The sequence below is a fragment of the Canis aureus genome, chromosome 18 (genome assembly GCF_053574225.1).
Source record: "Canis aureus isolate CA01 chromosome 18, VMU_Caureus_v.1.0, whole genome shotgun sequence".
Classification (NCBI taxonomy): domain Eukaryota; kingdom Metazoa; phylum Chordata; class Mammalia; order Carnivora; family Canidae; genus Canis; species Canis aureus.
The window spans coordinates 12,464,765-12,492,585 of NC_135628.1; the positions used below are offsets into that span (position 1 = coordinate 12,464,765).

The window sequence follows — 27,821 nt, forward strand, 5'->3', positions numbered from 1 at the left end:
TTACAAGTTCTCTGGAATCTTCTGCTTTACTCTATTGCTTGAAGCAGTTATAAGCCTGCCCAGAGTCAAGGGGGAGATGGCAGGGGACGTTCCTCTCTATGGAAAGAGGAGCAGAGAGCTTTGGGGCTTTTTAATTTAAAAATATCTTTTTACCTTTCAGGAAAGAGCTGTCAGATAGGTTTACTACTTTTCAGAGGTTATTCAAAGATTAAACTCTGCCTTTTACTTTTTCTAGATTTCAACTCCTTAAGCTAAGAGGAAGAAGAAAACATAAAGAAAAGTGGAAGAGATTTTGCATTATTAAAACATACAGCAGCAGCAATGAGACAATTTTCTGCATTGATAAAGAATATAGGAGGAGGAAAGATATCTGTTTCTCTTTCTTGAGGGTAGGGAGGGGGAAACAGTGATCTTGTAAACTCAGAACTGTTCACAAGAATTTAGAGGGAATCCACTAGGCACTTTGAATATTGACACCTTCTTATGCGTACAATTTTGGGAGAAAATGGTTTACTTCCTTTACCATACCTAAAGTTTAAAGTTAAAAAGTGAAAGAGAGCACTTTCTTACATCAGCTGCACTTGTGAGCTGGTAACTCCTCTTCATTTTTCAAAGACAGTCTTGAACTTGCTTCTGTAGCTAATGAGAAAGATCTGAAAGAGACCTGGTGGGTTAGTTGCAGTCCTATGAAGTCTCTGAGACTGGTGTAGGTCAAGTAAACCTTGGTTATCAAGCATACTCTTCAATTCTCACTCCTGTGGGGGGAAAAATAAACAAACAAACAAACAAAAAACTTTACAGCTGATTCATTTTGTGATCCTATTTAAGATTTTCCATTTTATTAAGAGATGAATAAGAAAGAAGAGCTTCCTCTTGCATTATGATTGTTTAGAATGTATTTCTTCTCTTTGGCCATTCTTTCTCTGCTCCCTAATGTTTATTTATTTTTTTCCTCCTGTGACCTTGTTTCTTCCTGCTGATTTTTCCTTTCAGTCTTTCTGTCGGTGACTTCATTTTTCTCTCATTCTATCTTTCCATACCATCATCTTTAGGTTATTAGCCACTTTTTGTTTTTTTTCAATGTCTCTTCCTGGTCTTTGTTCATTTACCTTTCTTTCTCTTCCTCTATGTTAAGATGCCCTCTCTCTTGCAACTTCAGACTCACATGCCCTGTAGTTAGGTTTGGATTTTTAGATAGAAAAAAATAACGAGGTACAGGTACCATTTTTATTAATTTAATACAACTTACATAAAACAGTCCTTTTCCCATTATTTGCTGCTCCTCAGCAATCTGATATGATGTATCCAAAGTTCATTTTAAAAATGTACACAAACAGAATAAGCACTTTGGAGACATATTAGAAGAAAAGAAGAAGAGTAAAAATTGTTTAAATGATCACAATTCAAAAAAAATTATCACAATTCTGTTATGCGGTGAAAACTGACATTTTAGTATACATACTTCAAACAATTTGAGTTTGGGTGTGTATTTGTTTTTGCAAAATGAGATCATAGTGTACGCATTCTTTCACAATTTTCATTTTAGCATGATACATGGTGGACATCTTAACACGTTGTTAGTTAATATACTCAGCCCGTTTTATTGTGTACTGATATTAAAAGGCTGAATGCTGGCAAGACAGTATGCAAGGCGCCTAGCCCACGGTCATCCCTTAGTGAGTCATACTTTTTATTTATTTGTCAAACTTCCCTTCATGGCTGAAAGTATTCAACTCAATTTTATTTTATTTTATTTTTCAACTCAATTTTAAAATCAGGGTTTTATTTTGTTTGGACTTTTTATTTGCCTTTTCCCCTCTTTCCCTTTTTGTTTTTTAGAACAATGCTAAAGTGTCCTCCGTTCTTTAAACTGAGTCTTTTTGTAATCATTTCACTGTTTCCTTATAAAATCAAAGTTTAATGATGAGTCAGAAGAAACTGGGTCATCCTGCTTATGCCGTCCATTTATTAAGGATCCCCTAGGCGCCAGGCACTTTAATGGGTGATTTCATTTAATCATTGAAGGCCCACAGGGGTCTGAGGGGCTTTGAGGTTTTAGGTTACACAGCTTCTGAGTATCAACTTTAGAACTGAAACCAAGATCTTCTATATTATTGTGAAGTAAGTTCCATCTCAGGGGTTTTCGGAGGTGGTTCAGGAATTGCAGATGTATTTGACTGATAAAGTCTTTTAAAATATTATTTTGAGCTATTTAAACATAAGTAAAAGAATCAACATAAACTATAATAATAACTTCATCATTATTAACTTAAAGTGCCAGGTTAAGTTGACTTTAAACAGACCTTAGTATGAAGCATTTCATTTCTTCCATCCCTGTGCATATATTTACACTTCTTATAAATGTGTCATTGACTAGGAAGATTGTACTGTTTTATTTTAAATCAAGCATGAATCTATCCATTCAAGGAAAATCATTAAGCAAGTGTAGCACTGCTGCATCTGCGTGCTGGCTCACATAAGATCAAGAGTAGCTCAGATATATTGTCTTAAGAGCATGGACAATGTCTGGTAACAGGGGAAGATCCAATTTTATTCCATTTCTTTCTGTGAGGTTTGAAATTTTTTGTCTGACTTTGAATATCAGAAATGAGAGTTGAGATTAGATGTGAGGTATATAGATTTGAAAGAAAAAGTGTTCCAATGGACCTTTGCCAAGCTTCTGAAGAGTACTTCTGAGACTTCAAGGTAAGCTCTCAAAAACAGTTACCACTGACAGGTGCTTTCGTGTGTGTTGTTGGGAGAATCCAAGATACCCACCAGCTGGTGTCGCATTCCCGGTGTAATTCTTTCTCTTTTGAGTGCGGTCTGGACCTGTGATCGGATGTCATTTCTGTGATTATATTACACTGTATGTCCAAGAGATTTGCAGATACAGCTAAAGTCCTTAATCATTTGAATGGATTAATCAAAAAGGTGATTTTCTTCATGGGCCTCACCTAATCGGATGGGCCCTTTACAAGAAGCTAAAGCATTAACAAAGATGCTTTCCTGCCGGCCTTGAGAAGGCGCAAGCTGTCCTGTTGTGGAGAAAGCTCCAGGGTAAGGATGTGAAAGCAACCTCTGGTTGCGGAGCATGGTTTCTGGTCAACAGCTAGCTAAAAAACGAGAGGAAGAGGGATCTTAGTCATACGACCTCAAGGAAAATTCACCGACAACTGAAATGAATTTGGAAGAGGCCTCTGAGTTCCTAATTAGGATTGAGCCATCCAACCTCTATTTCAACCCAGTAAGACCCCAAGTAAAGGGCCCAGCTAAAATATGCTAGATTCCTGACCAATAGAAACTACGACATGGTACATTTGTGTTGCTCCTAAAGTTGTGGTAATTTGTTACGCAGCAGTAGAAAACTAGCACGCTGTGCGAATGTATCCAGATTTTCTCCACATTGAGAAGATAAACAAAACACAGATTAAATTGAATGTGGGAGCTTGTTATAATATTGTAAAAATCATCCACAATATCAGATATTTAATTTTTATGTTAATAAAAATACATTTATACATTTATAAACCTCAGCTCATAAAACATGTTAATATGAATACAATACCTCTTTGTCTATTTTAGCTTCTGAGGCATCATCTGAGGGATTTTTTTTTCCCCTTTCTAGAACAAAAGGATTTCCTTATTTGAAAACCACTGGCTTGACTAATAGGCACTTTTTAAAAAGACTGCATTTTGGTTGTTTTAAGAATGTAACTGTTGGCAGGGAAAAGAAAAGCAGGATTGTGCAAGGCTAATTTATAGTCAGCACATTGTTTTTAAATACATGTTTATCTTTAATTATTCCCTCATTACAAAGTAATGCATAGATGTGAGAAATCCAGCCACTACTTTTGATTCAGACAGATGACTTTTGCTCTAGTGATACTGCCTTTTAACAGAATTCATTTAAATGGTAATTTAAAACTTTTTAATCATGCAGTATTTCGAACATTACCAAAAAAGCACAGGAAATGATGTAAGTGACACCCATACATACCCAACCATCTAGATGTTAATAGATATTAACAGTTTGCCTATTGCTTTAGATGATCTTAAAAAAAAAAAGAAAGTGCTGGTCTGGCTAAAGCCCTACTCTGTCATTTTTCCTGTTTCTCTTTTTATTCCTCCTCCCCAGAGGTAAATACTAGTCTGAAATTGATATACATTATTCTCATGAATGTTTTATAGGTTCTCTACATATTTATGTTTCCATGAATAATATAGAGAATTGTTTAGCATTTTAAAATTTGAGTTATTGCTGTCGTACTGCAGGTAGCATTTTGCAATTTAAGTTTTCCAACAAAGTTCTATGTTTGAGATGAATTATGCATCATATCCCATGGCATAAATAAACCCCAGTTGATAAGCAGTTGTTTCCCCAATTTTGGTATCACAAAAAGCAGTGTAATGAATATCCTTGTACACGTATTCATGCGACCTTACTTCAAAGTTTCCCCAGGACAGGATGTAGAAAGCCATTGGGTTGGAGGGTGTGCCCATCCTTAACCTCACCAGGAATTGCCCAACTGCTTTCAATCATCCTAGTGCCACCGCCACCCATTATATGGAGTTCCTATTCCCTTTTTCCTACCCAGTGCTTGCTGTCACAGTCTTGCCTAATGTTAGCCACGTGGAAGGGGTGGCATGTGGCTTCTTGTGGTTTTAATTAATATTTCTCTAACTGCTGAAAGCTGAGCATACTTCCTATGTTCCTATCTATTCAGACTTCCCTTTTGCAAACTGCCTGTCCGGTCTTTGTCCAGCAGTGAGAGGGGAGTGTTGTACTCTCATTGATTGATAGGAGTTCTTTAAAGAATATGGACCCAAGCTCTTTTTTTTTTTTTTTTTTTAATATCTCCACTTAGTCCATAGCTGTGTGTTAACTTTTCTATGGTGTCTATTGCCAAAAAGAAGTTGAAAAATCATTTTAATATGATTGAATTGTTTTTTCCCTTTATTGTTTGGGTTCCCATGTTTTGCTTAAAGGCATTTTCTCTAGCCATATGTCATAAACATAGTCTCTTGTGTTTTCTTTTGCAAGCTTGATTTTTTATATAGGTCATCAATCCATTTTGAAAATGTGTGTGAGTGTGTGTGTGTGTGTGTGTGTGTGTGTAATAGGTAGGGATCTAATTTTATCTTTTTTTTTTGGTCCTAGCACCATTTTTTGACTAATTGATTGCCTGTTTTCCCACGCTCATGATTTGCATTGTCACCTCTGCTGTGAGTCAAGTTTTTTCAAATATAGGCGTCTGTGTGGCTTTTTGTTTTGGTCCTTACCATACAGCTTTGGTCATTTACAGCTTGGAAACAAAATTTGATACCGAGTAGGATGAACCTGTCTTCTTTTTCTTTATCAAAATCATCCTGCCTAGTCTCTACTCTGATTAATATATATTTTAGCATCAACTTGTCAAAGCTGATGTTAGGATTTTAACTAACATTGAACTAATTAATGGATTAATTTTGCAGGAAATTGCTTTCTTTAGGGTATTTTTCTATCTCATGCATGAAAACAATGTATCTTCATTTGTTAGAGTGTTAACATTTTTCAATTAAAGTCTTGTGATTTTTTTTCCTTTCATTACATTTAGTAAATAGTGTACACTTAGCAAAATGTACGCATAGGCACCTCATAATTTGTATCTGTCATAAATTACGTTTTTAAGCACTTCCATTGTTTATAGCTATTTATGTATTATTTATTGATCATTTGGTGTTTATAAGTCATTCTTTTGAGCTTAATTAATTTCTGCAAACACACTGAGACGTATTCACCAGTGTATTTCCTGTTTTCTTTTTAAGATTAACAAAATTAAATATCAGAAAGATTGAGTAACATTGAACATGATTGTATATGACTAATTGTACAGCCTGGATTTTTAACTCAGTTTTATTTAAATCTATACCCTTTGCTAAAAGCCATGTTTTAAATGGCTTTTTAAATCAGCTGATGTTTCTCTGATGTATGTCATCTTGTTTCACAGGATCTTTTTATAGTGAAAAACCCAAAACCTCATTATAGAGTCTCTATGTGAAAAAGGCATTTAATTCACCAAATAGTTGTCCCTTCATATCAATTAGTTAATTCATCTGTATTAGAACGTTTATGGCAGAGAATTAGTCTATAAAAAATGCTTTCTTTGGCAGTTATTTTTAGATTAACTCTTAAGGAAAACACCCTTCCTAATTGAATTGGCATGGTCTTGTTATTGCTGACTACGTCACTGGTGCTTTCGACCAAGGTAGAGTTATTTTTTTGTCCCACCCACCCACCCTGACAAGACAGACAGCTTCTGGAGACAAGGCCTGGATGTCTGAGTGCAGTGTGGGTGCTCCAGTGAAAAAGGCAGAGAAAAGCTAAAATGCAGATGAGTTTTTAATACTATTTAAAGGTTTAACTGTTGGGACGCCTGGGTGGCTCAGCAGTCGAGGATCTGCCTTTGGGTGAGGGCGTGATCCTGGGGTTCTTGAATGGAGTTCCGCATCAGGCTTCACACAGGGGACCTGCTTCTCCCTCTGCTTATGTCTCTGCCTCTCTCTCTCTCTGTGTCTCTCATGAATAAACAAATAAAATATTTTTAAAAAATAAAGGTTTAACTGTTTACTTACCTCCTCTTACATCTATCATCCCTACTAACTCCTCTAGAAGACTCTATTTAAACTCGAATTTCACTCCTGGTGCAAGGAGGGAGAAGAGAGGATGGCATGAAGGCAACTCATGTGGATTCCAACTAAAGCCCATTCTTTCTTTGGTGTTCACTGTTGGGTACCTTCCCTCCCATGCTAAGTCCACAGCCTGCTTTCCTATGGCTTCCCTCCTACTTCTCATAAATGGGCCCTTTCCCTTAGGGCAGGAGCAGGTGAACCAGAAGTGGTTCTGGATGGTCTTGTGAGCTGCAGAGCTCAATTGTTGCAGAGCTCTGGGGCTGTTTGTCACTTTGGTCCTGTGCCAGGGCAGGCTGAGGCTGCGGCTCAGAACAGTGTGGTGGAGGGATGCCTGGGTGGTTCAGCCATTGAGTGTCTGCCTTTGGCTCAGGGCATGATTCTGGGATCCAGAATCGAGTCCCACATCAGGTTTCCTGCGAGGAGCCTGCTGCTCCCTCTGCCTGTGTCTCTGCCTCTCTCTCTTTGTGTCTCTCATGAATAAATAATTAAAATCTTTTTTTTAAAGAACAAAAAGAACAGTGTGGTGGATTATAGCTCATTTCCATTCAGAACACCATTGGGGGCACATGTATTGGTATTGGAACACAAGCAAATATATCTCAATTCTCTCTTTTTAAAATAAGGATTTATTTATTTACTTGAGAGAAAGAGAGAATGAGTGAGTGAGCGCACAGAAGGACAGGGGCAGAGAAAGAGAGAGAGACTGAGTGTGGAGCTGAACATGGGGCTCGATCTTACGACCCTGAGATCATGACCTGAGTTGAAACCAAGAGTTGGACACTTAACTGACTGTGCCACCCAGGCATCCCTCAATTCTCTTTTTAAAAAAATGCTGAATGAGGGGTAACTGGCTGGTGCAGTTGGTTAAGCATCTGCTCTTAGTTTTAGCTCTGGCTGTGATGTCAGTATTGTGAGATCGAGCCCCATGTCGGGCTCTGTTCTCTGCATGGAATCTGTCTGGATTTCCCTCTCCATCTCCCTCTGCCCCCCTCCATTGCACATTCTCTCTCTCTCTCTCAAATAAATAAATATTTTAAAAAATGCTTAATGATACCAATGCCTCATAGTAGGCATGAAATAAATATCCACTTGTTGACAGAAGGTTGTAGAAGAGGGAAGGAAAGGAAAGATAGTTTGAGATTTATTTGCATTGTGGGAGAACAAAAGGGACTGTATTTCTGTCTTTGAAGATGTAAGTGGCCAGTAAGCTTTAGTTTACAGATATGTTCTGGCTCTTACTCCCTATTTTGATTAAAACACCCATTCCATCCATTTAAAAAGTATTTTCTGAACACATTTCACCCACCAGGCACTGTTTTAGGCATATGATGCCCCCTCTTTTCTTGCATATGTTCTCGTGTATGTGGACACAGACAGGAAATTCTTTAAAAATGAGCAATGTATTTATTTTCAGATTGGGGTAAGTGGTCTGAAGTAAGTGACGTCTTGTGAGAAAGCCATGAGCGTAGAGTGTGGTAGGTGTTGCTATTGAGGTTTAACCTGTTAGGCCTGCCATAGGATACAGGTTCAAGAATGGGTCAGAAGTATAATTTGGCTTGGCTCAAGTTAACAAATAACCGGATAAAAATGAAATAAAGCTACAAGAGTGTGGACATGGTTTCCAGCATTGGGAGCTTAGGACTCTTATTTTTCTAACATGTGAGCCCTGAGAAGAAAACTTACACCTCCTCTCTAAGCAGTCATTCTCCTGTGAGGATTTGTGCTACCCATGGTTCTGGGTCTTTGTCATAGGGTCGTGCCATCTCTAGGGCAATCCATATCTGTCATGAAGGTCCAATGTCCATCTATAAGCCTTGGCCAAGATTGCCATGAGACATCAGGAATGTCTCTCTAATGAGGAGACATTTGAGCCAAGACTTGAAGATAACAAGGAGGCAGAGCATAGCATTTCAAGAAGAGGAACAGCTGAAATGATAGCCCTGAAGCATGAAGAAATTGGTGTGATAGGGAACAAAAAGGAACAGGGTAGTGAGCTGAGGGGTGGGAAGTGGATTGGATGTGACCAGAAAGGTTGGCTGGGGCCACATCAAGCTGAGTCTTTTAAAGCATAGTAAATATTTGGATTTTCTTCTTCTTTTTTTTTTTTTTTTTTTTGGATTTTCTTCTAAGTCCAGTGGAAAACCACCATTTTAACCTGGGGGCCATGAATTTATATAGGAAGAAAGTTACAACTCTGTGAAAATGTGAAATTTTGCATTACTTCAATCATGAGTGTAGGCAAGAGGCCGTGGTAGTACAAGCAGTATCTGTGCCAATATTACCAGTAGAAATCGTAGTTATTTCCATTTATCACTGTTATTACAGCTACCTCAACATGTCATTTATCATCATTACACTTAATTAGAAATTATGATAGTTTATTAGACCTTTTAATATATCTTGTTATTTCATGCGTTAATACAGGTGTCAACAAACTAGCCTGTGGGCTGAATCCAGGCTGCCACCTAATTTTGTAAATGAAATTTACTGAAACACAGCCATGCCCATTTATTTATGTATCATTATTGCAGACCTTCTGGCCTGCAATGATTAAAATATGTACTCTCTGGCTCTTTCTGGAGAAAATTGCTGATAATTGCGTTGATAAAGCAGCATATATGTTACTATGATACAGCTTAAAAAGTGTTTGTATCACTATTGCTTTTTTTTTTTTTACAAGCTTATGCATTTTATTTATGCAGTTAAAGACATTCAGAGAAGAGGCCCCATAGCTTCACCAGACTGCCTAAACCTCCATGGCCATAGGGAAGGAGAGTATAGAAAAATAATCTTTTTCCCAAGGCAGGTGGACAAAATGGCTGACTTGGGTCTCCTTTGTCTTAGATTCTCTTCCTCGTTGGGCAAATTTTCTATATTTTCGGTGCCTGGTACCGAGGCTGCCCCTTCTTTATGATGTGTTGCGTCCATACTGTATGCAAGACAGAGGCTTTTATTAACACTGTCTTATTTAATCCCCACACCAATACCATTTAGTTGAGGTGACTGTCTTTATATGGCAGTGAGGGAAGCCCAGAGATATTGTCACCTGCATGTAATTCACTCAGCGAGTTTCCCTGAGCACCTGCTGTGGTGCCAGGTGCTGTGCCAAATGCCCTGGTGACAATGCTTGTGTGGCGAAGCCAAGCTTTGAACCAGGCCCTTCTGATGCCAGTTGTGTAGGTGGGTCACACCTCAGCAGGTTTACGTTCTGGGTGCCATGTGACACCACACCGTGCACTTGAAGCCAGCCGGCAAGCTTGTTCGGCCCTTCCTCCCTGGTGTCTCCATCCCCCTCTGGTCCATAGCCCTATGCTACAGAGGTGTGGTCTTGTTCTCTCTGACTCTTGTCTGCCGTTTGCACTGGCATTGCCTAGAATCAGCTGCGGAGGCAACATTTCCCCAGCTGTCCCAGCGTCCTTGGTGATCCCTGCCAGTGCCCCTGGAATGGCCCTTTAAAAGTGTGTGTTTTTTGCAAGCATGAGCTGCTTTCCTGTAAATGCTGCTCTCTTCTCCAGCACTTTGTGGGTTTCTGAGGCCACAGGCTCGAACTTGCCAGGGACACTGTAAGCTAGGTTTAAACATCTGCACGTGACATTTGATTGGGGGGTAAGTTAGAATTGATGGCAGTGGGGAGAGGCGGGGGGGGGGGATCGAGTGTCTCTCAAATGGATGACAAAACAGGACTGCTGGGGAAGGACTGTTGCGTGTGTCCCCTCTAGTTTGCGCTGGTTCCTTCTGTCAAAACCAGAGAGGCTGCTTTCTGCCCCAGAAACATAGACGGTCTTCATTAGCTGGGTTGAGTGAATACCCACAATTCCCGGCATTTTTCCTGCTTTCTTCCCTTTTTTTCACCTGTTGCGAGTGAAGAGCATCGTTCATGTAGTTACCTACACGGGCGCTGGTATTTTTTGGTGTATACACACACATTCTAGTCCATCAGTTTGAACCCACACTACAATAGTTTGCCACCCACATTTTTCACTGCACAATATAATGCGACACATTCGTGTATCACTAAACATTCTTTTATACCACACTTCAGTGGCTGTGTGATGTATCGTGGGCCTGCTTGGCCATGTTTACTTGAATTTTCCTTCATAATTAGGGAAACTTTGGATGACTTGGTGTATCAGTCAGGGTCCAGTCAGGATATAGGAACTGTACCATTATTTGAACAGGACACTGATTTTAAAAAGTGGTAACTAGTGGGAGCTGATTAACTGCCAGGAAAGGGGTAAAAGGTGGCGGGGGGGGGGGGGATTCTGATGATTCCAGAAGGAGCAGTTGCAGCAAATGAGCTGTGGCCTTTAGTCCAAGGAGTGGACAGCTTGAGAACCAAAGACCAAGAGGGGGCACTGCCCCTCCTCCAGGGCTCCTCAAAGAGAGCGTCACTCCCACAGGGACGTCACCACCACGGTGAAGGACTTAGGCCTGTGTTGGATAGTAAAAGTGGGACTCTTGCTGGCAAGTTGAGAAGGCGGAGCTACTTCGAAGCCTCCCCTGTGAGGGGGACCAAGGAGGGGGTGCAGGGCAGGAGGCCTGAGGGCTTTTTTCCACAATAATTATAAGTGGATGGATAGAGAACCGCCTGATCTGACCAGGCCAAATCATCTCAGTGCCCTCTCCTGGAGAAGCTTAGCATTCTCCCAGATGGCAAAGGAGAGTGCTTGGGTCCAGCTCTCCTATCCCAACGTGGGGCCAAGAAAGCTGGGTTTTGAGATAAGAAACAATAAATGATTAACTGGGATACTTGGATTTGCTTTTAGTGCTTTGCTCTGTTATGACCAATATTGCACCGACCTCTTTTGCAAGATGTCTGCATCTCCGATGTTTTCTCTAGGACAAATCCATAGAATTTGATTTTGAAGATTTTTAAGGCTTTTGTTAAACATTACAGACTCACCCAGTAACAACTTGGCCATATTTACCCTTTTTCAAGTTATGTATACGAGGAAAGGCATGTATTTTTGCCACAGAGCGTACGACTTACTAGCTTTTCAGATCTTGGGTTCCTGTATTAGATTGTTACCGTGGAGACTAGAGATGCTCAAGGCCAGTGGTCCTGGGGTTGGAGCCCGCAGGCTGCCTCAGTAAGTGCCAAGCCTGCAGTGACAGAGAGGCAACAGTGTGTTGCAGGAACCCTTCATCACCTCAGCCAACCTCCTCCAATTCACTGCTGCTGACAGATTCATTCCTCTGAAACATCCCCTTCATCACAATCAGTAATTTTGCTCAAAAGCCTTCAATGTTTCCTCTTTTGTTTGTTGTACTGAGAATAAAAGAGAAGAGAAGAGAACTGACCTTTGGCACTGTGCCCCTTGCTTCCATTCTGTTGATGAGGAAACTGAAGCCAATTGACTTGCCCAGGGTCACATGGGAAGTTAGCTGGCTCAGGCCCAGCCTCGGCTTCCTTCCTTGTGGTCCTACTGCGCTTTCCAGGCTCCCAGACCCTGTGGGTCCATCATGCTCATGTCCTTACTGTTCCCCCAGAACAGTGCCTGTGGCGGAAGAGATTTTATTAATATACGTCCTCATTCCCCGATGCTCACACTCTGCCCTTGCTGGTGCTGATCCCACTGTCTGGATTGCTAAAATTGTCCCCCTCGGCTTCTGCGCTCAAGGGGACTGCCTGCCCTCATTTCAAGGCTGAGTCTAAGACTGAGTCCTGCTTTTTGACAAGTTGGACTCGGTCAATTCTTACCTGAGGGTGTCAGAGGGACCTGAATATGGATTGGATTCAATCTTGAGCTTTTGGTGCCTGGGCCAGGATGCCAGGTGAGGATGGGTGTGTGCTCATTCCTTCCACGTGGACCTGGCTGAGGAAGCAGGCAACTTCCCTGCCTTACTGTTCAGCCACAGTGAACACCTCACAGCACGTGTTCCTTTAAGATAAGACAGCATGTTCCTCTCCAGCAAAACATATTGTTCTTCATCTCTGTCCTCTACAAGTGGTTGATTCAAATGCTAAGGGGGACAGGCATTCTCCCCCTGTGTTCTTCCCTTGGGGCTCACCTCATCCCGGTTGACTCCCTGGGGTCCTGCAAGCTGTCTACCCACATCTTTCCCTTCCTTTTACCTGGGTTCTCATTACCGATGGAAAGAGAGCAGATCGTTCTTATGCAACAGGCCCTCCACCTCCATAGTCTGTGTTTACACACCACAAATAGGTAGTAGATATCTTACTTAACATCTGCCTCGTCCTTCCTTCTCTTGATTTTGGGGATTGTGTAAAGGCTCTCTGGGTGCTGCGAAAAGTAAAGTGATGGAAGAAAAGCAACTGAGGGTAAAATCTAGTTAGGGGCAGGAAAATAGAGTGGAAGAGAAGTCAAACACAAAGTCTTCAATTAATGGGCATGGATGACCTGCTCCAGCTGTCTGGAGGTGGTGGGGATGCAGTCCCTGATGGTAAATGAACCTGGGGAAAAATGTTTTTTTTTTTTTTTCAAGATTTTATTTATTTATTCATGAGAGAAACACACACACACACACACACACACACACACACACACACACACACACAGAGGCAGAGACACAGGCAGAGGGAGAAGCAGGCCGGGGATCATGCCCTGAGCCGAAGGCAGTTGCTCAACCACTGAGCCACCCAGGCCTCCCAAGGCCAAATGTTAATTATAGGAAATATGCATTTAGAACAGGTTGCCACCACCCTTTCTTTCTTACCCTTCTTCCTCACCACCCCCCCACCTCTTTTTTTTTCCTGTTTTGGGAGGTTCAGATTTTATTTTAGGGTATTTCTGACATCCCTTCTCAAATGTTAGACCTGTAGTCCTCTGTCTGGAGGCATTGCTCCGTAACCTAGCAACCAGTGTATCATGTACTGTCCTCCGTGATTTCCTTCAGCCTGAAGATTTGAAGATCACTCAAATGGACACACAAAGGACAAAAGGGATCAGGTTTACATGCAAAATCAGTGTTTGTCATGTTTGAGTAATGGGTGTGAACTAACATCGCTAGTTAGGAGTAATACATCCAATGTGAGGACCCCATCACTTCCAGGGAGAAAGAGAAACACACAAAGACAGAGAGAGGAGGAGGAGGAGGAGAGATAGAATCAGCGAGAAGACCCTGGAGCTGCCTGCCCTCCAGGAGTCTGGACTTGCTAGGCTGTAAGCCCCTCTTCCCCCGCCCCAACCTTCTCTTTTTCTTGCTAAATAACAGGAGCAGGGCTACAACTTGGATTTTTGACCAGGGAATAATTCTTAATTTGTCTGGCTAGAGAGAAAGTTGGCATACTGAGAAAAACAAATTTCAGAGGGAAAAATAGGAGAACAGTGACATTTTTCAACAGGATCTTATTATCCAACCCACACAGAGGCCGAGTCGCTGAGCTGGTTCTGTGAAGAAACACAAAGACATCCTATCGAGACGACTGTGAATGTCAGGGGCTAGTACAGTCTGGAGCTGCTGGGCCTGAGTAAATATGACAGCAGAGCTCTAGCTGGCTTTCACCGGGCCACTGCTCCTCGGACACTGTGTGCGGTTGGGACATTCTTCTGCAGAAACACTCTTGCTCCTGCTTTTCTCTTCATTTTCAAGGAGCTGGCATTTGTCTTGTTTGCCTCAGATTTTATTTCCTTGAAATTCAGAATACTTATTCTAAATGTGCCGGGTAGTCTTATGAGTTAGAATGAGATGATGCTAAACACTGTGCTGCGTCAGAGCTACTTGGGATCGTAGTGAAAATGCAGCACCCCAGGCCCCGGAGTCAGTGGCTGTGCAGTAAGAACCGTAGCAACCAGCACTTTAACGTGCACCTCTGGTGACTCTGGGGCAGATGAAATAAAGATCAGGGGAAATAGGGAAGATTGAAGACTGATTTCCCAGAGAGGGGCAGGGGGCAGTTTCTTGGCCTGTGAATTGATGAATACATTCTTCATTTTTGGAGGATATCTGTCTCCATCTGGGGAGGAAGGGGTTGGCCCATTACTTTCTTTTCTTCCCCACGTGCATCTTGTATGCCATTCAGTGGTGGTGTTCCTTGGCTAGCCCGGAAAAGTGACCCTGACCTGGTACAATGCTGCTGGATTGACCCATTGAAGCCTGCTCCCCAGAGGTCACCAGTACAACCTGTCAATGAGACAAAAGGTGGTTAATAAATTGCTCAGTGCGGTGAGGGAAAACATCGCCATGCAAAGCTTTGGCAGTGTCTCGGTAGGTGGAGTCAGGTATTGGTCAGGGTTCAACCAGAGATGCAAAACCAGTAGGAGATATGTGCTAAGAGGTTTATTGCAAGGGTTGGCTTGCATGATGGTGCGGGCTGGTTAGGCGAATCTGAAATCCATAGGGCAGACCTTCAAGAAGAATAGCCTGGAACTCTGGGGTAAAGGCTGAATCTGCTACCTCCTGATAGAACTCGAGGCCTTTCAGTCTGTGGAATCAGGCCCACGCAGATTGACTGGGATAATCTTTCTTGCTTCATGTTAGCTGAATATCAGCTTTAATCACCTGTAAATACCTGTACAATAACACCCAGATGAATATTTGATAATTGAATAATTGGGGACGGCAGCCTAGTCAAATTGATGAATCAAAAGACTGTCATAGAAATTAACATCAGAATTTACTGAGAATTGGAAGTTTGATTTAGGCTGGTCTTTCAAAGCATGTATGGATGGATAATGATACATCAGCCCAGGGTTGCTGTTAACAGCAGAGAATTTCCAATGGAGGGAGGGATTCAAAGAATCTTTGCATGAAAAGTTTTGCACTGAAGAATTTACGAGTCTTTTAGGAAGTTCTTAAAAGGAAATTCCTGCAGTCCTTTCTAATGAAGGAAGACATACCAGCTTTGTTCCCAAAGCTCATCTTCTTTACTTATGGAATCGAAGCATTAGACACAAATGTGGCTACCATACTCTCCAACTGGCTGCCTCAGAGAGAGGACACATTCACGGGCAGCAAATCAGAGCCAGAATTTCACCCACAGACACCTTCCCCTCCCTCTTTAAGTGGCTAAAGGTCAGTCTTCCTTGTAAGTGTCCTATCTTTCCATTCTTTGTGCATCCCAGGCTCGTCAGTGACTGCACAAGACTATTCTGTGTTCCATGTGGATGTCTTGTGCTTTGCAGTGTGCTGTTTCTTCTCTCCTGGGAAACCGTTGCTTATAGATTAAAAGGCCCTTTGGAACTTCACCTCCACTAAGGACCTTTGCTGAGTATCCTCTTCCTCTCTTCCTCTTGTCACACATATGTGCTCATACCGGGCTAGTCACTCACTGTAGAGGCCACAGCTTTTTCATGGTACTGATATAACACCTCAATCTTCCGCTTTGTTGAATTTCCAGAAGACAGGACTTAAGTCTTTTTTCTTTATTTTTTTATTTTATTTTTTTTTATGATAGTCACAGAGAAAGAGAGAGAGAGAGGCGCAGAGGCAGGCAGAGGGAGAAGCAGGCTCCATGCACCAGGAGCCCGATGTGGGATTCGATCCCAGGTCTCCAGGATCGTGCCCTGGGCCAAAGGCAGGCGCCATACCGCTGCGCCACCCAGGGATCCCTCTTTTTTCTTTAAAAAATATTTTATTTATTTATTTATTTATTTATTTATTTATTTATTTATTTATTTATGAGCGAGGGAGAGAGCACAAGCAGGGGGAATGATAGGGGGAGAGGGAGAAGCAGACCTCCCACTGAGCAGGGAGCCCGATGCAGAGCTCAACCCCAGGACTCTGGGATCATGACCTGAGCTGAAGGCAGTTGCTTAACCGGCTGAGCCACCCAGCCACCCTGAGGAGTTAAGTCTTGTTTAACTTTGTATGTCTCATCTTTGGCCAGGCGTATAGGAGGTTTAGACATTTATTCAACTAATATTTATTGAGCACTACCCATGTGCCAGGCCATAGGCATTCACTGTTTTAGAAAGAATGCCACAGCAGTGACACACCATCTACTCTCAGGGAGGTGACATTCGGAGGGTGGGGGCTGACTGCCAGTAGATACACACACATACACAACACACACAGCGCTTACTGAATGCTGGCAGGACTACATCAAAGAATGCCTCTCCAAAACAGATGTAGAAGCTCAAGAATGATATAGCAGTGAGTGCCACTTCCCAGCCTTTGATGTGAAGCACAACGTGTGGCACAGCTCCTTATTGTTGACAACCCCATGTTGTTCTGTTGATAGAAGATGCATCCATTTGCTAATATTTGTTATTCTACTGAATTTAGGGTCTTGGACTTAGGATAACGTAGATTATACTATTATTTTTGTTGCTCAGATGATATAGAGAGAATTGCTGAAAACAAATAAAGCTAAGTAGCAATGTACTTTTTGGGTGATATTTTTGTGCCTAATAGTAAACAGCCAACTTAGTTTTTTCGAGTGTTTGCAATGTGCCAGGCACTGTTCCAAGCACTTTAAATGGATGATTTCAGTTAATCCTCAGAACAACCTAGGAGACAGGTCCTATCCCCATTTTACACCCGAAGGAGATAGCACAAAGGACAGCTGTGTCACCTACACCAGATTTCCCAGGGAAGAAGTGAATTGTGGGTCACATCCAGACTATCCTGTCTGGAGACCCCGCTCTGAAATGATGTTCCATGTGGCTTGGATGGAATTTATAGAATCAGGGCAAGCATGAGCCCCTTCCTTTGCTGGCCAAGTTAACATCCTTCAGAGAGTAGAAGGTGGCATCAGCCAGGGGTAGAAGAGTGCAATCTGGTTGATTCTCCTGCGAGAATCAGGAGCTCCTGAAGCGCTTGTGTGCACTGTCTTTCCCTTTGGGTCTCATCCACCTGTCTGCTGGGACCTTAATGTTTTTTAATGCATTTTTAATGGCTCACCTACTTAACTGCTTTTATTCCAAAATGCAAAGCATGAACTTAAAAGCAACTCTTTCAGAGGAAAGGAAAAAAGAGAAGGGGAATGAACTGCCATCTGAGGAGACACAGGCAGAGGGATGGGAGCTGCTCTCTAGTGGCGATCACTCTCAGTTTTGAGCCAGTTCTAGGCCGGGCTCAGTGTCTGTGTCACCTGTGGTTCTTATTGTCCTCTAAGCAATGACTTGTTCTCCCCACTTTGAGGAAGAGAAGGCTTACATCAGAGTGGGTTAGTAGCTTGCACAGAGCACACACAGCTGGTGCAAGGTGGATGAGGAATTTGAACCCAGCTCTGCCCGTCAGTGGTTATAATACTACTTTTGTTTTAAATAGACTATCCTCAAAACCCTTTCTTCAAAGAACTTGTACGTCGATCCTAGAAAGTCAAGAGTCAACATTGCAAGAGTCAACATGGAGGCCAGCTGCTTGTTTTCACCCCAGTCATACCCCCATCCGGTTTCTTCTATCTGTGGCCTCACAGGGAGCCTCTGGGAATCTGCAGGGCATTCGTTATTATCATGGTTACTTCTGTGCTCTCCTGAATGTTGACCAGTTGATGAGGATAGGAGCATTGCTCCTCTGAGGATAAATGTAAGATCTTGGTCTTCTTCCAGAACGTTAGAGCACAGCTTCTGGTGTTAGACCTCGCTCTTGCTCCGTGATGTTGGGCAAGTGACTTATCTTCTCAACAGCTTTGGTTTCTTATCTTTAAGATGGGCAGAGACTTGGGGCACCTGGCTGGCTCAGTGGGTCCTACATGCAACTCTTGATCTCAGGGTTGTGAGTATGAGCCTCATGTTGGATATAAAAATTACTTTTAAAAAACTTTTAAAAAATGGACATAGAGTTATTATGATGGTTAAATAAGCATGACAACAAACGCCAACAATACCTCAGCTCAGTGCCTTTCACTAAATGTTTATTGCTGTTATTAGGAATCCTTTATCCCCACTCCAAATTTCCGTAAGATTTTATCCTAAATCCTTCTGGCTGGCCTCTTTGTATGAGCAGGGCCTCTTTTTCTTCTTGACTTGCTATTTGGGAAGAATAAACTGGACACTTTTTTCCTCTGGTAAGGTCTTACCTCAACAGGTATGCCAACCTGAGGGCCCAGTTAGCTGTGTTCTAGTTCTCACTCTGAGCCTTTTTCTCCATAAAAACTAATAAAGGGGACGTTTTAGGTTTTTCATCTTCTGACTCTCTTATTTCTCAATTCATTTAGAACCTGAGCAGTAAAGAGGTATTCAGCTTCCTTAATATTCTATAATGAGTATTTGCTGTCTTCCTTTCCCATTTTCATAGAGTCGTAGAATTTTAGGGCTAAAAGATTTTTTAAATGACTGAAATTAATTTCACCATTCCTGCCCATCAGGCAGTTATTCAGCCTTTGCTGGACACTTGCAGTAATGAGGAGCTTGCTTTCTTAAGAGGCAGCCCTGGGTGTCTGGGTGGGGATGCTCTGGATTGGGCTGGAATCGCCCAGGAGGGTTTGGATCTGGCAAAGTTGGGCTTTCATGCCATCCTGCACTTGGTATAAAACGTTCAGATTAGGTTTTCTTTGGGAGACAGTATGGGCCCAAAGCCTGCTCCCTTTCAGGTAGTTATTTTAGAAAATTCATTTTCCGATACGTAGTCAGAATTGGCTGAGCGAGAGAGTGGGTGAGTGTCCTATGTGCTTTTGGCATCTTATCCTGAGAAATTTCCCACCACTTGAGTGCACCTGCTGAGCAAATTCTAGCTTGTGGCTGGTCTTGAATGATGCAGGAGAACGATCCTCGTGGCACTTTATTAACTTCCTGGCCTCTGTGTTCCAGAGTAGGGCATGTGGATGTGTGACTCCTATCAGGTCACCTCCTGAAAGCTGAGTGTGGTGCGTACTCTGGTGGCAGGAAATAAAACTGCCAGTGAAATTGTACTTTCAATGCCAGGAACACTAAGTGACTGCTACAGAACACACTCACCTCAAATACACCTGCCAAGTGGAGGAAGATTGAATTGGGATCTGCTTGTTTATGCTGTTTGTTCTTAACATTAAGACATGCAGTTAGAGCCAGCAAATGTTAAGAAGCCAAACTCCTTAATATAACCTTTAAAAATAGCTTTTTTTAAGAGTGTTTTTTTTTTTTTTAATTCGTGAGAGACACAGAAAGAGAGACAGAGGGAGAAGAAGGATCCCTGTGGGGAGCCTGATGTGGTACTCCATCCTAGGACCCTGGGGTCACCCCCTGAGCCGAAGGCAGACTCTGCTCAACCACATAGTCACCCAGGTGTCCCTAAAAAATAACTTCATTGAGATATAATTCACATTCCCCCAAATCTACTATTTAAAGTGTTCAGTTCAGTGGCTTTTAATATATTCATAGATTTCTAAAATCATCACCACAATCAACTTTAGAATATTTGTATCCCCTGGAAAAGAAACCCTGCAACCATCGCATTCATTTCCCCCACCCCTACCCACCAGCCCTTGGAAACCACTAATTTGCATTCTTTCTCCACGGACTTGCCTGCTCTGGATATTTCATATGAATGGAATAATAATATATATGGTCTCGTGTCAGGATTCTTTCAGTTGGTGTAATGTTTTCAAGGTTCATTCGTGTTATAGCATGGATCAATACTTTTTTAATTGCCCAATAATTTCTGTTGAATGGGTATACCATATTTTGTTTGTCCATTCATCAATTGATGGACATTTGGGTTATTTCCACCTTTGGACTATTACGAATAATGCTTTTGTGAACACTCATGTGCAAGTTTTTGTGTAAATGTGTTTTAATTCTAGCAGAATTGCTAGGTCATATTTTCTAAATAACCTTTCACAATTGCTTTTTTTTTGGTTTGCTGTTCTTGGGCCCCATATTCCTGTTCTTTGGATTTATATTAACTTCTGCGCAGGATACATCTGATATGTTAACTTGATAAAAAAGTGACTATACCCGGTTTAAAGTTCTTGGTAGAAATAATTTAAAAATTACTCAATAATTTTGAAAATAAAGTGACAATAAATTGAATCATAAGAATTCTTATTATATAGTGTTACTACTAGATTATTTTTGCCTTTGCTCTCGTTTACCAAGCTTCTTAACATTTGAAGATTTACAAAGTTTTTATTTTTCTTTTCCAGAATCGCAATGAAATAAAAAATGGCACTATCCTTCGGCTAACCACATCTCCAGTAAGTTGATCTTAGTGTACAGCTTTCTAGCAAACATTTTGCTCTCCAGTGCTGCTGTACGTGATTATGAGTTGTTAATTTTTGAGGGTGACTTTAGTGAAAAATAGAAGATCTCTGGAATGTCCTCACGTGCAGATTCTGGATTAGCAGGAATGCCCTTCCTCATATTTCTCATTACAGAGGAGGAAGCTTTTATTGCACGTTAGGTACAAGTAAAATGACTTTAAGGTTTGAATTTGGTGGTCATTTCAACAATTCTTGTATTACAGACAGGATAACTCAGCTATACTGTTTGGTTTTACCCACTTGCCCAGCACATCCACTTAATGCTGTCTGAACAAATTCAGTCAACAATCAAAGCAAACAAAACCAAAGACAGCCTGTTATTCAAAGTTAGGGTGTGTCTGTGAGAATGTTTAATGAAGCATTTTCTAGTTTTGGCCAGTGATTATGACAATCATAAAAATATAGTTTGAGAAATGTCGTCTGTTTCATTGACAGCTGATTCTAGATAAAACTTTAAAGTCTTCCAAATAAAAGCTGCTAAACAAAATGCTATAGAATATTTAGACTACCGTAGCTGGCTGTGTTACTTATCTTCATCTTTCTTACTTGCTTGTAGATACTTTGGATAGTAACATTAGCATATTCAAACTATATTATTTCACAGTGCATTTTTTTGCTTTCCTAAAAACTAATCTGCGCAAAATATACCAAGTGTTACTATTTTCACTCTGCCTATGTGATAAAAACTGTGTCTAACTCTTATTTTCAGTTTCCACTGAAGCCATGTGGTAGGCTAAAAATAAATTTAGAAATTGGGAAAAGCATCTGGCTAAAGTTAAATTGTGGGTACTGTGACTACCACACATTCTTCTTATTGAAAATCACATTAGAGAGGCTTAAAAACTCCTAAACACTTTACCCAGTAACATCTTGAACCTAAACACGGTGACAAGCCCCACAGAATGCATTGCTGGAGTTGGCCAAACTGTCTTCTGAAGCCTTCTTTTCTACTTACTGGAAATTATAATTCATACTCCTTTTTCCATGGCCATATGATGAGCTGAGACATTTTCGTCTGACTTAGCATTGACTTTACTTTAGTCAGCATGAATGAATGTTAATTTGACCTTTTGAGACCATGGTTTCAGCTGGTTTTTGTAGTTTCTGTTTATCCTGTTACAATTGCTCATCTGCTGGCCGGGCAGAAAGAGTACACCTTGCCTTCCATAAGGTCTTAGAATTAGAAAGGCTCGGTTTTTTGTATCAAGGTCTTCTCTAAGCCAAAGAAGAAGTTAGTTCTTTTTTTTTTTTTTTTTTTTTTTTTTTTTATCATCATGGGTTCTTGAACAAAATTTCCACAATGTGAGCCACTCCTTGGTAGAAGGTTAGGTGTTTGGCAGGGTGAAGTTTTTTCAGCATCCTGAAAGTCTGTGCTTTTCAAGTAGTGAACTTCACATTCTCAGAATGGTGAATGGTGAGATGGGAAAACCAATATACAAAATATCATAAGATAGAGTCCACCTACAACAGACCTGTTTACATAATCTAAAGAGCAGTGATCCTCAGGCCTGAATCATTGGTTTAAAGCCTGAACTTTAAAAATGCTGATGTTTGGGCCTTTTACAGAGAAGTTGGATTATGATTTCTAGAGATGAGGTCCAGGAATCTGCATTTTATTTTATTTGTTTTGTTTTAAAATATTTTTATTTATTTATTTGAGAGAGAGAGAGAGAGACAGAGATAGTAAGTAGGGGGAGTGGGAGAAACAGGGTCCCTGCTGAGCAGGGAGCTCGATGCAGGCCTCTGTCCCAGGACCCTGGATCATGACCTAAGCCAAAGACAGATAATCAGTTGAGCCACCCAGGCACCCCTGGGGAGTCTGCATTTTGAAGAAGCATTTTATGATTTGGCTGTAGCCCTAAGGGCTAGAACTCATTCTATAAGCAAAATATTTTGGATCTGTAAACTTCACTTGTTAGTAGATTATTTTTTTATTATTTTATGTTTGACTAAAAAATATGGGTCAGCATATGCTAACTCTTTCACTTTTTATACACATACACAAAATGTTAAAAGAAATATAACCGTCTCCATAAAATTTCCTAGGAAGTGTTAGTATACCGTCGAGAAATGAGCAAATGGTGTTATACCATAAAAATGTTCAGTTTTTTCACCTACCTCGGCTGAACTCTCTCTGTCTCCAGGCAGAAGACACACACGCCTACACGGGTGCACTTGTGTACACTTGTGCATGCACACACGTGCACACACTCTTGCTTTAGGTAATGTGCGACTCTGCTGGGTTCCGCCTCTGTGACCTTGGGCAAGCTACATAACTTCTCTGCACTTCAGTTTCCTGTGTACAATGAAGATGATGAGGACACCTACCTGATAGGATTACTATGTAGATTAAATGAATTGCTTCATGAGGGTGTTTGAAATAGTGGCTCATGAAAGGCCCCAGGGAACTTCGTTGTTTTTATTACTAGTATTAGCAGCACAAACAAGGTTAGCATTGATACTGACAGTGAGATAATCTTTGAGTACTCCTTATTATCATCGTCAGTACAGCAAATGCAGACTTCCTGCTTGGAGAAAAATGTACTTTTCGAGGAATTCAAAGTGATCCACTTGGGTTAAATATATGTGAATGCTGTAGAGCCGTTTGAACATTTTAGGAACAATCTGTCTTTGAGAGATTTTTAAAAGATAAAAACTTGGGATTTAGGCTTTGGGTGATTTGTCAGATAGCTGGGGATCTGTGAATGAGTAGAGAGTTCTTGTTCTCCTCTTTCTTTCTCCCCCCTTCCTTTCTTTATTTCTGATGCAAGGTGTCAGTTGTGGTTGTAACTGCGATGGGAGACCTCCGTTTATTTCTGACCATGGTCGGGTGAGGGGGCACGTGGGTTTCATTCTTGGTCCCTGAAGAGGTGGCATTTTTTCCCCGCTGGGTCCCCTGCTCTCTGGGGACTACTTCCAGGTGACAACACAGGGGGTCCTGGGCAGGGAGGGAAGGGACCTTGGCTGTGCAGCCTGTTGGGGTGGAGAACCTTTGCTGACAATACCTGGTGGTTTCCTTTGCTTCACTGCAATCTTAACCCCATTACAGCTCACTTGGGGCTCCTCGGATAGTTCTAATGAGTTTCTGCTCAGAAGATACCTCACTGTGGGGGACAAATACCCCCATCTTCCCCTTTCTCTGAAATATAACAAGTTTCGAAGGAGAAAGCCAGAGCCCAAGAAGGAGAATCTGAGGATGGCAGTGGCACATTGCGGTTTTGAGTTAAATAATAAGTGCAACAGATGGTATGTCCATTAGGCAAAAATACAGGCAGAAAAATTTAATATTTTATTTTTCTTCCTGTCTGCCCCAACTGAAAAGTAGATATGAAAACCATGACTGAATGAATGAGTAATAAGAACTGCAAGTTATTATCCAGAAGGTCAGCTCCTCCCAATATATTTCCATTCCTTTCTGTCCTGCTTGTAGTAGCCAAGGGCAGATGCCTTAAAAGGAGGTCTAATTTTAGGCAAAGCTGCTAATTTGGTTTCCTAATTATTTTGTTTTATGTTTATGCAGTAATTAGCCAATGCATGTGAAACACATGATGTTGAAAAGTGAAATTTATAAGCACCATTGTGCTGTTGAAAGATTTTCAGTAACTGGGAAAGATCATTTGGGGGTCTCAAGAAGCTCTGGAACATGGTGTGTAGGCAGATGTTACTCAGAGTATTGACTGAACAGGTGAACATGCTGCATACGTTTGTGTAATTGCGTAACTAAGCAAATAGCTTTTTGTCATTTGTAGGTAATAATTATGCTTAAAAGGTAAACATTTCCCCCCCATTTTGCTCTCCGCACTGCCACCCTGGTTCCGTTGGTAGGGCTTTGCTGTTTTTGTGCTCTTGCTTTTCCAAGAGTTGGAAATATGGGCTCTGTCAAGAAGGCAGTTGATTCCCGTCCTCCCGTCCTGATGTTAACAGACATTGCCTGGGGGTGGAGTCATTATGGTTGGAAACCTGCCCGTGGTATAGAGTATGCATGTGGTCTTGTGCTTTTGGCCTCTATATCTTCGTTTTTCAACAAAAGAGTAATTTTTCGTCTGTTGTGGTTTCCTCTGTGAACACTCTTTCCCTTTGTTTTTGTCCTTGACAAGGCTCAAAATGCCCAGCAGCTCCATGAACGAATCCAGTCGTCGAGCATGGACGCCAAGCTGGAAGCCTTGAAGGATTTAGCCAGCCTCTCCCGGGATGTCACGTTTGCCCAGGAGTTCATAAATCTCGACGGCATCTCTCTCCTCACGCAGATGGTCGAAAGTGGCACTGAGTAAGCATCTTTTATTGAGACGTTGAGTCTGTCCTATTCTTCCCAGTATTCTGGGTATTTGTTACTTTCCTTGTACTAACAATTTCTAGTTTTGAAGACCAGAAATTGCCTCCCCCGCCCCCTCAAAAAACTCCTTATGTTTCAAAGTCTTAAGCTAGGTTGAAATAGCATCCTTGAAGTAATTTTAAAGAAGTTATCATTTGAGGGGCCCCTGGGTGGCTCAGTCAGGTAAGCGTGCGACTCTTGATCTCAGCTCAGGTCTTGATCTCGGGGTCGTCGGTTCAAGCTCCACTCTTGGCTCTCCCCGGGGCATGGAGCTTACTTTAAAAAAGTTATCATTTAAATGATGAAATGTAGATCCTTAATTATTTAAAATTTAATACAATAAATATTGTTTTGGTACTGTGTACAAAGAGCGAAAGTTGGTAGAATTTAAAAGATGTGAGCCTTGCCATTACAAAATCTACAGAAGCAGAATTCACCTGAGGTATGATTCCTTCTGAGGGCTGGGAGTCTAGAGGTTGGACCAGTTCCAGCTCACAGAACCTGACAGAGGGGGTGTCAGTGAATGGGCCTTGAAAGAGTTTGAGTTTCGTCATGATCCCGAAAGGGATGGGCATTTCTCCTTGGGGAGCTCACTTTCTCAAGGTAGGCTTTGCTTCTGTGGTGTGACTAGAGAGTATAAGGAGCCAGATGGGGCTAGCTCTTACATGTGTATGCTCAGATAAGTCCCCTGACCCCGAGTCCCAGGGTAGAGGCGACAGGGAGCTGCTCATTCCCATATGGTCAGGTGCTCCTGGCATTCACTAGTAGAGCATGTAAGTTAGAGCATGTGAAGATAACACGGTGGTTAATTACATATTAATATTCTAAATTAATGATGGAAAAGTTGGTATAGATAGTTCTGAGGAAAGAGAAAATGTCACTGAGAATGGGGGTTTGAGCCTGGGCAGTTAGTTCTGTCTTCAAGACCTGGTGATTCAAAGAATAAACCGTTGACTGGGCATGTTGCAGATCCATCTTGACCCTCTCCCTTCCTTCATTCTTTTGTTCCTCCATTCTTCCTTCCATCTCCTACATGTGGTTTCTGCAGTTGTCACTAGTGAAAGATTCTTTTTTTATTGGCAAGCAAGCTTGGGTGATTTGGAAAGGGTTGGCTGTAGACATGTATCATTTATTTATTTATTTATTTATTTTTAATGAGGGCTAAAACTCTGCTCATTAAATTTTTGGTGAACATCAGCTTGGAGCAGAGCAGGGAAACTCAAATTCTGGGTGTTACTGGAATCTCAGTGTGCCTGCTATACATTGGTGTTGGTGTGAAACCACTCAAGGGAAGTTGAATAAGGTTTTGGATCTAAGGGGCTTGACCCAGGAAAAGGAGAAAATGCTTTATCTGTGTTGGAAGCTCCAGGCTGAGGTCTACTGTGGAATGTGTCAGATCCCTCATTCCGTGGTACTAATAAGCAGGGGGTTGTGAGCTATGATTATAAACACCTTCAGTCTGTGGATGCTGTCATGCGGTTGCCACACGTGGAAGGTTCTGCCTCCTGCCTGTCACTGATTCTGGTGGGACAGTGAGCCCTGGAGGGTTCAGCCTCAATCACATTCACAGCATGTTCAGTGAAAACGTAAAAATGTCCCTACATTTATTACCTGAGTCCCAGCCATTGATGTATCAACATCAAAAGCAATGTACTTGAGCCAGTGGTAACGTAACCTGCTAATATGCTACAGATACCCAAGTATCTGGGGGCTCACACTCTTGAATATTCAGACTGGTATAGTGTTAATGCTTTTAAATTTAGCAGAATTGCGGTCATAATTGCAATTACAATGTTAAATTACACTGAAAGCACTGGTCCCTGTGATTTGTAGCCTGAATAGGGGCTGGGGCCAAGCTCCAGGACCTCTAAGGTTGGCAGTTATATATTTTGATAATGAGGAAAAATGCATGTTGGGAGCTTCAGTTTTGTTGTTGTTATTTATTTATTTATTTATTTATTTATTTATTTATTTATTTATTTATTTATTAGTTTCCATTATATTTGTTATAGTGCTGCCACAACAAAATATCAGACTGGGTAGCTTAAACAACAGACATCTGTTGTCTCACAGTTATGGGGACTGGGCAGTCCAAGATCAAGGTGTTGACAAGGTTGGTTTCTTGTGGTCTCCTTGGTCTGCAGAGGACCGCCTCCCTGTTGTGCTCTCACACAGACCTGTGTCTTTGGTCTGTGCACACTCATTTCTGGTGTCTCTCTCTGACTAAATTTCCTTTTCTCGGATTAGGACACACCGGAATGGTCTCATTTTAACCTGATCATCTCTTTAAAGGCTCTGCCTCTAAACACTGTCCCATCCTGAGGTACTGGGGGTCAGGGAATCATCATATGAATTCTAAGAGGACACACATTATTCCATGACACTCAGCAAAGGGACACTGCCCTTTCTGCTTGAAAAGAAAAAGAGTGTAAAGGGATGCTACGCATTTGTCTTGTCAACATTGTTACTTATTATCTGCAGCATTGCCTTTCTCTGTAACTCATCTTGACCTGTAGAGGGGCCCCAAAGAACCACTAATTCTCAGACGGAGGACTGGGGAGGCATGTCTGAATTCTATCCCATGTTGCACGTGTATACCCGGAGAGGATGTTGACACTGAACGTACTTTATATGAACCACAGTGATTGAATTCCTTTTTTTTTTAAAGTGTGTTATAGTTATTAATATTTTAGTTATTTATAATCCGTAAGCCATGTCGATTTGTTCCCATGCAGCCAGGTTTCAGACAAA

The 27,821-nt window shown here is 41.5% G+C and overlaps 1 protein-coding gene across 5 annotated transcripts in view; it reads left to right on the forward strand.

Moving 5' to 3' along the window:
* The window catches only part of ELMO1 (engulfment and cell motility 1), a 525,893-nt gene that overhangs the window by 139,979 nt on the left and 358,093 nt on the right, over nucleotides 1–27,821 (forward strand). For all 5 annotated transcript variants that reach the window (XM_077856191.1, XM_077856193.1, XM_077856195.1 and 2 more), the window contains 2 exons: nucleotides 20,642–20,692; nucleotides 24,856–25,025. In XM_077856191.1, coding sequence (XP_077712317.1) covers nucleotides 20,642–20,692; nucleotides 24,856–25,025 — 221 coding nt within the window. The remainder of the gene's footprint in view (nucleotides 1–20,641; nucleotides 20,693–24,855; nucleotides 25,026–27,821) is intronic.